We start from the raw sequence: 13314 nt of genomic DNA, 5'->3' as shown, positions 1-13314 counted from the left end.
ACATTTCAATGAAGTTTATCATTCCCCAAATTTGCTACAATGTTCGGATTTATTTTATAATCATGTCTAAATAGTGAAGTAGTTCGATATCTCGGAGCATTTACCTAACTGTTAAATGAATATAGTGACATTTATTACAGTAAAGTCATACTATTGAGTCGTGGTAGGCTCTGCATTTTAAATTTTGAGTGATGTGCTTCTGTGTGGTAGAAGTCACACACCTGTTTGTAAGTAAGGTGGATGGTTTTATCCTTTCTAAATAAGACATGGGTGGATACTCAGGCCCTTTCATATTAATCCTTGGTCATTCTATGAAGAGTAGAGGAAGGAGCAGCACACAAGGCTTAGACTTTCTATAGGAAAGGCATGTGACACAATAATTCTTATGCATGCCAGAGAATCTAAAGAAATGGGATAACATCACAGTCCTCGTGCTGGAGGACATTAGATACATGTGCAACATCATCTACTATTACAGCAGTACTTGAAATAATGTGCCTATGGAAGCCCTAAATTAAAGTGTCATTAAGCTCACAAATAGATCAAAAGGAACACTTTTCGACACGTGTTGGATTGATTAGTTTCTGTGTCATGAAAGCATTCTTTATAGAACAAGTAAATAAAAATACCCGAAGAAATCCACTACACATACAATAAAGGCCTCAATCATAAACCAGAGGCGGTGGAGAGGATTATTAACATGAACTATGGATCCGGACGTTGCTCCGGATAGAACCAGAATGACCAGCACCGGTAGGCAAAGCAGTTAGATGGCGTCAGGCCCAGCACTGTTCCCACCACAGCCCTCTCACACTTACTTTCTCATAATACTTGATTTCATATTCCGTGATGACTCCATTGGGATGCTCGGGCTCCTGCCAGGAAAGCTCCACACTGCGCTGCAATACTCTCTCCTTCATCACCCCACTCACTTGCGAGGGAGCTGTTTGGACAAGATGTGTCAATAAACAATGAGAAAATTCACCCGGTGCCTCAAACCAAATGTCACAACTGATCAGTCCCATGCTGTGCCAGTTTCATTAAGGTAAAAGAAAGCACCTTTTCAGATCGCACAATTCAAAAGCTAATGAATATTCAAACGGGACCTTATTAACTGTTCATAAACCTTAATAGAAATTTAAATTAAAGTGCAAACAGCAGAAGATAGCATTGTTCAAGTTGCCGAAAATCGAAAATGATGGGGCTGAGAATGACAATTAAGCAAATGAATGCTAATTATGGCTAGAAAATATGATTTCAGATTAATCTCCAGTGATAAACTGAGTCCAAATATTTATTTTACACAAAACAAAAATACACTTTTTAAGTGAACTAAAAATTGGAAGACTGGAGGGAACAAGTTCAAGGAGAATCTTCACTCAACAGGATCAGTGCTTTAAAATGGTTTTATATTTCTCCTGTGTCTGTGTATCTGCACATACACTTCTGTCTCTGTATACGGATTTGTAACAAATAGCAACTAACTTTGATGATCAGTTTTACACTTCATTGGGTGAGCGTGCTAGAAAACTGTGCAGCTTTTCCCAGGCCAAGCTGGGCTTGTACACCATCGGCTTTACACTCTGACATACACTAATGCACCCCTGTAACCCAGCCTCCTGAGCTTCTGTGGGTGCGCTTCAAAGCTGAATTCTTGCTTTCGCTTTCTTTGCTGATAATAGAATGCGTTGCGTTCCTTCGTCCTAATTAGTGGCATATCCTCTTTCTGGTAGCTAAGGCTTTGGCATTCAGAAGGCTAATTTGCTCTGTCCAATTTGCTTGGTGATGATTTACTAGTTGTCTACTCAGCCTAAGTGAGTAGCTGCACCGACTTGGCTGAGTTTCAGTGGGGTCATTATGTTTCATGCTCTATCTCATTCTGTAAAATATTTTCAGGCTGTTAATTTAATTTTCAGATGTCCGAAATTGTTAATAATCCCGCTGACAGAAAAGCAATTATACGGGACCAAAGCCGTTTGAGCAAATTTCTGATGTTTATCCCTGTGGCTTTTTGTTTCTTCTACTTCGCAATACTTTCTTACATCAATGTCTGGAAAACACATTTTGCACATCTTCCATGTTTTTGCAGTTTTGAAGGAAGGGCGGAGAAGATTCATGACTGCCATTTCTGCCCATATTACTAATACATTAACGAGGCAGATTAAGTGGAATGGCTTTGGCTTGAAGAGAGCTCAGGTGAAGTTCATTGTATACTTTATTTACAGGTAAATGCATGTCTGGTACATTTGCAGTTAAGCCAATTTGCAATGAGAAACCCATTTTCAGCAACTTTTATGCCTTTGCAGCAGCTGTGTCCACCTATCTCTAAAATGACGAAAAGCCTGCTTAGACCAGCTCGGAGTGAGATGTGTGGTCTCCTTAGCCTCGGGAAGCATAAACACCAACCAAGGATAACGCAACGTTGTATTGGACAGTTTCTGAACATCTCATTGGCCCCGAAGCCGAGGACGCAGCCCAGGTGGAAACACAGCAAACGCTGCGCAGTGACGCGCCCAACGGGACTGCTGCTCTCTGATGACGGCTGACAGGTGACCTGATTTAACACATTTAAGACTTTGGGCTACCTTCACATACCGATAGCATACATCACACACTGTAGGCTTCAGGGATTGCTCAAGCTCTGCTCGGTTTCCATCTCAAAACTGAGAGGCGCAGGAAGGCTTGGGTTCCCAGTGCCATACAGAGAACGCCGGCTACTTATACACCTTACTTAGTTTCTGCTACGTACAGTGAGCGCTAGTGTAAAAAAAAAAAAAAAAGCCTTGAGTTTTGAAAGTTACAATAAAATTATGCTCACTGGTTGAAACCGTAAAGGAACTTTTACAGATATAATTATGGTAATTGAGGATACGGGGGAAGAGGGTGCCAAAAAAACCACTTGAACTGTGTAATATTTTGAAATTCATCCTATTGATCTAATGGTACTCAGTGCCACAACAGACTTCTCTACTGCACCGGAAGCCATGCCCAAAAAAGATGCGCTGATCTTTTTGGTACACTTATTTGACTTTAGAACCCCTGCTGACAGTATATCCGGATACATGCTTGCAGACGGCACAGAAAGGCATGTGAGCAACCGCGCTTGAGAATGGTGAGCCATGTGACAGAAAGGCCCTCTGTTTTGGTTCAGAATACCAGGTTTTGGATCAGAAAAATTGATGAAATTTTCCCCGAGATTTAAAAGGTTAGGCATAGAAGATAGGCGCCTCCAGAGTACACCATCGACAAACACAGAGAAGTCCAAACTGGTCAGATTCCAAGGGGGCCCGTTTACACGGTAATCGATGTAAGAGCGTGCCGTAGGTGGGCTGATGCTAAAGCCCAACGCACTCTGTGGTTACCTTGTCATGTCTGATCTACTTTCTGAAACACAGTATAACAGTTTCACCAATAAGCCACTCAGGCCAAATGTTCAGTTAATTATAACCCATAGTTCACTTCTGAAAATGAAACCTAATACTGAATTACATAACATTTAACATCCAATTGCATGGTATGACACGAATTTAGAATGTCCATAGTTATTAAAATGAAATCAATACAGAATTCAATTGGAAGTGATATGAAACTAATGAGCAGTAAGCAATAATATGAACTTGGAAATATTTGTTAAAATATATTAACATGGCGAGCCACCTAACAACCTTTAGTAGAATTTCTTTCTATTGAATGGACAGATACATTTCCCATCTATATGTATAGAAATAATCAAATAGAACAATTTTAACTAGAGAAATGGATAAATTTTTTTCTGGGTTTTGAAAATTCCTTTGAACCACGTGAAAGATATAAAATGCACCAGGTAACACCAAGCCATGTAGTAGAATATTATTTCTCTTTGGAATCCAAATGATAATTAAAATATTATTTTAGGAAGTTACTGCATGATTTCCACAGATGAAAATAGTAAATCTCAATAGCATTATAACAAGGTTGGTAATTTTTATGGAACGAGAAATTCAAAGGGAAATAAGAGGCAGAAAAGTTATGGTTTTTGTTTTGATCTAGTAAGATCAAGCTTTGAATTTTAATTTCTAAACAGGACAAATTACTGACACAAAAGCTAAACTGAGAGCTATTTCATACAGTTTGAGCTTTTACACAGCCATATATAATCTTTTATCTTAATTCTGATTCAATTTCAAAGTTATATTTCGATTACCGAACAAGGCCTACATTTTTGTTTTGCTAAAATGTTACACATGCCTATTTGTATGTGTGAGTGTGTGTGTTCATGCATGCACATGCATACATAGAGAAAATTTCCTCCATGAAGTAGAGAGAAAAACTATTTGAAACAGCAGATAGATGCATACTCCAGTCCTTTATGAAGCCCCAAAGAATTGAATGAGAATGAATGTGTTTTTCCCAAAAGCTTTCTATATTACAAAATCTAAGAACAGAAAATAAAAAAGGGGAGAAGGAAGGGAAAAGAAGGGAAAAGAAGGGAGGCAGGCAGGCAGGGAGAAAGGCAGGCAGGCAGGGAGACAGGCAGGGAGACAGGCAGGCAGGGAGACAGGCAGGCAGGGAGACAGCAGGCAGCAGGCAGGAAGGCAGGCAGGCAGGGAGACAGGCAGGCAGGCAGGCAGGCAGGGAGACAGGCAGGCAGGGAGACAGGCAGGCAGGCAGGGAGACAGGCAGGGAGACAGGCAGGCAGGCAGGGAGACAGGCAGGCAGGTAGGGAGACAGGCAGGCAGGGAGACAGGCAGGCAGGGAGACAGCAGGCAGCAGGCAGGAAGGCAGGCAGGCAGGGAGACAGGCAGGCAGGCAGGCAGGGAGACAAGCAGGCAGGGAGACAGGCAGGCAGGCAGGGAGACAGGCAGGCAGGGAGACAGGCAGGCAGGGAGACAGGCAGGCAGGGAGACAGCAGGCAGCAGGCAGGAAGGCAGGCAGGCAGGGAGACAGGCAGGCAGGCAGGCAGGCAGGCAGGGAGACAGGCAGGCAGGCAGGCAGGGAGACAGGCAGGCAGGCAGGGAGACAGGCAGGCAGGCAGGCAGGCAGGGAGACAGACAGGCAGGGAGACAGGCAGGCAGGCAGGCAGGCAGGCAGGCAGACAGGGAGACAGGAAGGCAGGGAGACAGGCAGGCAGCAGGCTAACCCAGATTAGCTTATAGCCTGATGAAACTGAGAGAACAGAACAGAGCTGAATGATATTCTTTCAGCATTGTGACTCACAAAATTTTGGTTAGAAAATAAATGGCCTTAGATATTCAGTTTAGGGCAATTTCTTAATCACAGTAATTATAAAGAAAGCTTGGGCTCTTCCCTCTTAAATTTCTATAGACGAGGGTAGTGATTGTATACATCATGATGTGACCTGTTAGACACTACCTTGAAATATCATGTGGATAGATCTGAACTTAAGCCCCCAACACAACATTCGATAGGAACAAATTCCAGTTCACAATAGGAAGAAACTTTGTATGTGTGTGGTGGAACTTTAGTGAACCTCTTGAATCTTGTTTTTGGTTTGGACTTTTAAAAGTACTTTACTTATGGAGCCCATTGTTTTATTTACACGTATTTCCTAACTCTATTTCAAGGAACAGAGTAGACGTTCGTCAATAATTCTAGCAGGGCAATGAGGAAGGATCAATCAGCAAGTACGAGATGACGGACCTGAACACATCTGTACTTGTTAATTCTTTTGTCATTTGTAAGATTCCACTAGACAACTGGATGTTAGTGAAGATTTTTTTAGAACTGTTTGCACTGTGATATTCAGAAATGACACACTTTTCTTTACACAGTGTGTTCTTGATTGCTGTCAACTCAACGGCCTCTAGTTTACTAAAGGGACCCGTACAATAGTCTACTAGTTAGTGTCACTAAACACTTTTGACATTCTACATTATACGTCTTTTTGAAGTGAAAGATACATATGTCATTGGTGCCTTAGTATCTCGTTACATTATATCTAGCCTTCTTCCTGGTCCCTAACAGTATTTGTTTTCGAATTTTAAAATAAACAAAAATACATATCATTTATTTTACCTGCGGAGAACTAGTCCCTAAGTATAATTGTTCCAGTGTTGTATCGTGTGTACGGCAACACGACTTCTGGGACAAGTAGGGGTATGTATACGATGTCATCCCACAATTTTCCTAAGCACTGAGCTCTAACTGCCTATGAAGGGTTAATAGCATAAATAGTAACTGAAATATAAAAGAGACTAAAGGCAGTTGGGTTGGCAGCGACCAAGAACACACTGTGTAATAGAGTCTGTAAATCATCTAGGTAGAAGGAGGAATGCTCTCAGGCTAGAATCAACCAGGATCATCCTATAGCAAGTAGTTGAAAAAGTCAGAATGAACTGAACTTTTTCATAGGAGCTATTATTACACCGTGATGCTCCATAGAAAAGTGAGTATGTTTAGGTGACAGAGCCGAGGAGGACTGCGTCCTGGCTAGACAACTCCTCAAGTGCACGCAGAAGCTACATCAGCGAATTCTCAGACCTGGTCAATGTCTGCTGGGCTGTTTGATCAGAACCCCACGTCTTTAAAACAACAATTACAGAAATGATGAGAATCAACTTTTCTTTTCTAGAATCACTAGGTAATTGCTCACCACTGTTAAGATGTGGAATTAGTCCAAATGTCTGACCTCCACAGCAAAACCTCACAAAAAAGTGGGTCAGGGCCAGTGTGGTGAGTTGTGGAGATCCCTGCTGGCGGAATCTCCAAAGCTGTGATTCCGTTGATTTCTAAAGATGGACTATCAAAGCATCAACCAATAAAAAGTTAAGTTGTAATTCCTGGTCATTTTTAATCTTAAAAAAATCTTTTGGTTTTAAATTTCTGAATATAGAAAGTATCAATCCGGCAGCTTCTTTAGTGAGGCTTCCTCCTCAAGTCGCCTTATTCCCAGAGGAAGGAGGAAACAGCCTCACAGAACAATGTGGGGAGGTTAGGCAGCACCATGAGAGGATTTATCTAGTTTTTAATCAGTATTTAGGAGCCATTTGTTTTTATCAGTCCAGTTGCTCTCAACCAACATTTGTTTGGCATTTACTAGTTTAGAAATTATTTTGATCCTTAGGAACTTAGAAAATTCTTTGCTCACATATTACACTCATAGAATTAGGGTTTTCACTTTGAATTATTTTTTCCATCTTATAACACTAGGAGGGAGACAGATATTGTTATTACTGTTTTATTGTGAAGAAGTGGAGTTATATAGACACCACGAAGCCGATGAGAAAGAGCCAGTCTCCAGGTAAGCCTGTGCTTTCCAGTCCCATTTCTTTCTCATATTTGTCCCTACCTCACTAATAATTCCAGGTACTTTGTCTCCTGAGAGTAAGAAGCATAATTAGAGTCCCCATGTGTGACTCTGCTCCTGCACGTGCTGGAAACTTTATATACTGGGGCATCTATGGAAGAAGTAGGTCACTGGGGACATACTTTTGAAGAGGTACCTAGCCCTGCTCTGTCTGTCTGTCTGTCTGTCTGTCTGTCTGTCTGTCTGTCTCTCTCTCTCTCTCTCTCTCTCTCTCTCTCTCTCTGCTTCCTGTCTGTACTGCTGTCAGAAGCCTCAGCCACATGCACCCACCAGTCACCATAATTCTGTAGCTCTCCACAGGAGAATCAACAGAGATGATCATGTTGGGGGAATAGAACCCCCCAAAAATGAGCCAAAATATCCTTTTTTCCTTTTAACTCACTTATAACACAGGTTCTGCCCCAGTGAGTAGAAAGCTAAGAAGGGCGTGTGGAAACACTGGCCATCTGCTATAGAAAAAGAAAAATAGCGCTTGTGCAACCTGCTCATACCCGAAGAGATCAGACCAAGTAGAGATAAAATAACATCATCCTTTTTAAAATGGCAAAGGCACATATTCACTACACCACATTAAAAGCACAGGAGTAAAAGTGAAACTCTCTCCCTCACATTTTCTGTGCCTCAAAGATGTTTTTGTTAAAGCAACCACTCTTAACAATTTTCTGGAATAGTCAAAGTAAGCTCAAATGTGTAGAGTTTTTAATCTGAAGGGCATCATTTTAGTGAGTGTGTTTTGTGTTTGACTCTTGATGTTTCTTTTGTCAGCACTTCAGGAGGTAAGTCATTTACCATGTGTAGGCCTGCAGTATCTTTTATCAGCTCCCGTGGTTCATACAGGAGGGTGACATGTTTACTGGACCCATGTCCTCACTAATGAGCCTGGGAATTTTCTATCACTTCCTGTAAGTAGATTTAGACCAATTTAAACCTCCTGGGCACCAGTTAGCTAATACACATTTTCTAAGAAGAATGAAATATTTTATAAGATGTTTTAGAGATGCCTCCTCTTTACTGGTGGCAAGTGGTGGTTTTCTCAAGAGATGGGATAAGTCAAGTGCCAAGATTCACTTAGAATTACTGGCATAAAAGAAAACACAGACTAAAGTCATTGGTACTCAAAGCATTCTAGAGCATGTGCCTTCTGAGGCACAGAAAACTCAAGGGTGGTTTCCATACCTGGCGAGAAGGCTTGTGTAAGAGATACTCCCATCAGACCGTAAGTCCCTCTTTTGTGGTTGCCTAACTAATATTTTTCTCTTAGCAAGATTTTATGGTGAAAGAAGCCTTTATTTATTTATCTTGTTTACAGCATCCTTGAATGCTTCCTTCTGAGCAAAGCTACGTATCTGTCCTATACTGACATTTGGAGTAGCAGCGTCTTTTCAAAGAACTACAGCATTGGTTAAGTGCCCTTCACTGTTGCACAAAATGCCCCAAAGCAAATCTCCATTAACATTCCTATTGATTTTTGGATGTGGGCTCTGTTCACTCAGAACTTCAGCACACAATTTTCCCACGAGTGATTATAGTTTAATAGTATGGAATAGTATAAAGAATTCTATGGACTACTGAGATGATGTATAATGAAGTCTGACTGCCTGCCTTCTAAAAAATTAGTTGCATTTCTGGGACAGGGTCCCAGGTATCATAGGTTGGTCTTAAACTACTATGTAGCTGAGGATGACCATGAACTCCACATCTCCAGAATCTGCTTCCCAATTCTGAAGTCACACATATGCAACACCTTGTCAAGGTCATGTAGTACTGAACCTTGAATTCAGAGCCACATGCACACTAGAAAAACACTCCATCAACTGAGCTACAGAGTATACACCCATTGAGGAAATCTTGACTGAAAAAAAAGTCAAAAAAGGAATGTACACACATAGTTAGAATGCAAAACACAGTGCATACAGTGTAAGCCAGGTACCAGCAAATCTTTTGAAGACAGTATAGAGACAGACAACAAAATATTTTGCTTTTAGCCTTATAAATTGTAACTTCAAGTTTCAGTAAGGGAATATGCATCCAAATTAGTTATCAGAGGTGTGGTATCATATGCATAATATCTAGAGATGTTTATATACAAGCTAATGTGTAGGTAGGACCAACCCAAATTAAAAATTGTGTTCATGATTTTCTGGTCAGCAGCCTTAACTAATAAGCAGTTAAAACACCATTCCCTCTACTGCAGGTAATATATAATTTTTGTTTGGCTAGGAACCACACATGAGTTTATGTTTTATTTCCCCAATTCTTCTGGTTTACCTTGAATCCTCGTATCCAGTGCAGAAGAGTGAGGTTAAGAGGCAACCCGCTGCCTTTGCAGTGGGGTTCACTGCTTTGCTGTGACTTTGGGCAATTAAATGAACTGCGCTGCGCTTGGGGTTCTGAGATCCAAATAGCAATAGCCAAACTTTACAAATAGATTATAGTAGAAATACTTGTATGAATTACTATTAAATATTGAAAAGCATTTCTGGCATGTAGCAAGAAATGTTCATTTTTTCCCTGTATTAAGATAACTGATGTCTGGGACAGAATACAGAATAATTCTCTTCTAAAATCAGGTGCTCTAAATTCCAGTTCTCACATAGGTGTGTCTGTCACATGCACAGATGAATGCACCAGGATAGTGATTACTCTAGTAGGGAGAAGACTATGAAGACATGTCCCTTTATAAACGACCATACAGTATGTGGGATAGAAAATGAAGATCCAGTGATTTTAGTTTTCATGCTGAGGAAATCTTGAGGCATTTGCCAAACCACTTCTTTTTTTTTTCTTTTGCATCATCTGTCAGCAAACCTGGTCCTATTTCTAACTTTCTGTGAGTCTAAAGCAATCCACTACCTTATTTATAGAGTCAACTATTAAAGTTTACCTTGCTTTAAAGACAGAATGTTTACAGAATGGATTTTATCGGTAAGTATATAAAGCCTTGGCTCTCACCCAGGCTCCTCTCCCCTCGTTTTTGTAAACCACCAATGGTGCTGAGCCCTGTCTTCCTGTATTTTTTAAAAATTAAATATTTTATTTATTTATATTTTAAATTTTATACCCTTTACCGGTGTCTCCTCCAGAAACTCCCTATCCTGTCCCCCTCCCCCTGCTTCTATGAGGGTGCTACCCCTACCTACTCCTGCCCCCTGCTCTGGCATTCCTCTACACTGGGGCATCCAGCCTTCACAGGACCAAGGGCCTCTGCTTCCATTGATTCCCTACAAGATCATCCTCTGCTACATATGCTGCTGGAGCCATGTGTACTCTTTGGTTGGTGGTTTACTCCCTGGGAGCTCTGGGGGTTCTGGTTGGTTGATACTGTTTTTCCTGAGTTGCCAACCCCTTCAGCTCCTTCAGTTCTTTTTCTAACTCCTCCATTGGGAACCCTGTGCTCAGTCCAATGATTCCTGTGAGCATCCACCTCTGTATTTGTCAGGCTCTGGCAGAGCCACTCAGGAGACAGCTATATCAGGCTCCTGTCAGCATGCTCTTCTTGGCATCCTCAATACTGTCTGGGTTTGGTGTTTGTATATAGGATGGATCCCTAGGTGAGACAGTCTCTGGATGGCCTTTCCTTCAGTTTCTGTTCCACACTATGTCTCCATATTTTCTTTAGACAGGAGCGATTCTGGGTTAAAAATCTGGAGATGACAGGATGTCTTCATCTCCCATCCTGGCGCCTTGCCTAACTTCTGGAAATGGTCTCTATAGGTTTTCTCTCCCCTTTGTTGGGCATTTCAGCGAATGTCATCCCCTTTAGGTCCTGAGAACCTCTTGCTTTCATGTCATCCTTGGCTTGCTGGTGGCTAACCCCAGTTCCCCATCCCCCATTGCTACACACCTCTGTTCATATTCCTGACCCTCTGTACATCATCCTTGTGTCTTCTTATACCTGATTCTTCCTTTCCCCCTTCCCTCCTCTCTTCCTTCCAAGTCCCTTCTATCCTCTACTTCCTGTGAATATTTTGTTTTCCCTTCTAAGGATGGAAGCATCCTCACTTCCTACCTCCTTCTTCTTGAGCGTCACAAATGAACCTTACACACATGTAAAAAGCACACTGATAATGACCTCTTACAGGCCAGAGTCATGTTTTTACTTGAGGATGTTATTTTTTTACTTAAAAGCAGGTTTTATAAGGAATAGAAGATTGTATTATACTCTGATAATAAAACATAACATTTCAATATCATTCACCACTGCTCATCAGTTTTTATTATTTCTAAATCGTCTCAGGATCCATCCGACTTAAAATTCACATCCTAGTCTATGTTGATCAGTCAGTCATTAGAAACTGGGAAAGAAGAAAAAGTCAAAGGAAAAGCATGGGTCTCAGAAGAGATCCAGCCTCGCCGCTTGAATGTCAATTAGAAAGATGAGTTGAAAGGTCGCCATCTCAACTGGTCCATTTGTTTATAGAAATATAAGCAACCTTACTCCTTACTGCTCAATAGTTTATTCTCAATATCAGTTGAGATTTAAGGCGAATGAAAACTGAGCACGGAAGAAAAAGTTTCCCATAGTCTCGCAAACATGTGCTAAGTTCTGTGGCTTGTTTTTTTACAGCTATTTTGTCACAAGGCACACGCTTCCACCACGCAAACCAGAGCTAAAAACTGCATTCGATTTCCTCCCAATATGCTGCCACCATGGTGACATGCCATTAATTGTCTACACAATATTTTAATTTCAGATGAGAGTAATAGATTTTTTTTTTCTCAAGTGGCTGTTTATACCCAGGAGTCACTGTTTTGTGTGCTTGGAAAATACAGCTTGCCACAGATACATATAGGTAGGAAAAGCTATCAATTTGACTAAGTTTTGTCCTACACATTATTTGTCACTAATTGTTTTATATCTTGGAAGTCTCTTCCCTAAAGGAAGAAGCACTTAAGTAGCTGATTGCTTAACTGGCTGACCAACTACTCATTCTAGAAAACTGTTAAACTATCATATGTGTACAACAAAAAGATGTTGAAAACGAATGTGTCTTGATACGGGCAGTAGTTATTCCAAACAAACAATAACACAGGAAGAGACAATGAATAAAAACTAATTTTTACAGGTGCATAGGGACCCACCAAAACAGAAGTTAGGATCCCATAGGCTACTTCTCAGTGCTCCCTCCTCATTGGCTCCTCCTCGTTTCTCCCCCCGCCCCTTCCTCCTCTCATGCGCCTCCTCATTGGCTCCTCCTCGCTTCTTCACCTGCCCACTTCCTCCTCTCGTGCGCCTCCTCATTGGCTCCTCCTCGCTTCTTCCCCCGCCCCTTCCTCCTCTCATGCTCCTCCTCATTGGCTCCTCCATGCTTCTTCCCCCTCCTCTTCCTCCTCTCATACTCCTCCTCCTCAGTGGATTCTCCTTTCTGGCTCCTTCTCTCAACCTTCTCCTTACTATGCCCTTCTCATTACATCCTCCCAATAGTCTGGTGTCTCCCGCCATACGCAGATGAGCTTCTGCCTGTGGCTTGTTCTGCCCTATTATTTCTATTGCATAAAGAATGTTTAATTCAAACTAGTTTCAGCCAGTAAAGAAGTGCCAACATCTTAATTTCGAATAATGAAACTGGGATGACTGGTAAGAACACTAGCTTGAGGACGCGAGTTCAAATCCCAGAAGCTTGATAAAAAAAACCCATCTATGTTCACACATGCCTGTAAACCCAGGACTGTCAGGGTCAGAGATAGGAGGTCACTGAGACTTACTGGTGACCAGCCTAGTTCTGGATTCAGCAAAAGACCCTCTGTCAGAGGCACAAGGCAGAGAACAAAAGAACAGCTCACCAAACATTCTCCTCTGGCCTGTGCATGCACTGGCATACACTCGTGTATACATCATATGGGCTGTACGAGCCTGAAATATACTCTCGCCCACAAAAGAAATGTGGGATAAATCAATGAGACAAATACAGAGAAGATAACACCCCTAGATAATCAGTAGCTGGCCCATTGGCCTACTTCCTGTGTCTTTGCCCCTCTTGTCTGTGATGCCCCTGTGTCAACACGTG

General features: G+C 41.6%; 1 protein-coding gene across 2 annotated transcripts in view; it reads right to left on the bottom strand.

Annotated features, from left to right (window-relative positions):
* Positions 1–13314, bottom strand: part of EPHA7 (EPH receptor A7) — a 150190-nt gene that overhangs the window by 25570 nt on the left and 111306 nt on the right. For both annotated transcript variants that reach the window (XM_080938611.1, XM_080938612.1), the window contains exon 6: positions 819–943. In XM_080938611.1, coding sequence (XP_080794737.1) covers positions 819–943 — 125 coding nt within the window. The remainder of the gene's footprint in view (positions 1–818; positions 944–13314) is intronic.

The sequence above is a fragment of the Micromys minutus genome, assembly GCF_963924665.1.
Source record: "Micromys minutus genome assembly, chromosome: 26".
Taxonomy (NCBI): domain Eukaryota; kingdom Metazoa; phylum Chordata; class Mammalia; order Rodentia; family Muridae; genus Micromys; species Micromys minutus.
Note: the sequence above shows the minus strand (reverse complement) of the source record. Positions and strands in the feature narration are given on the sequence as shown.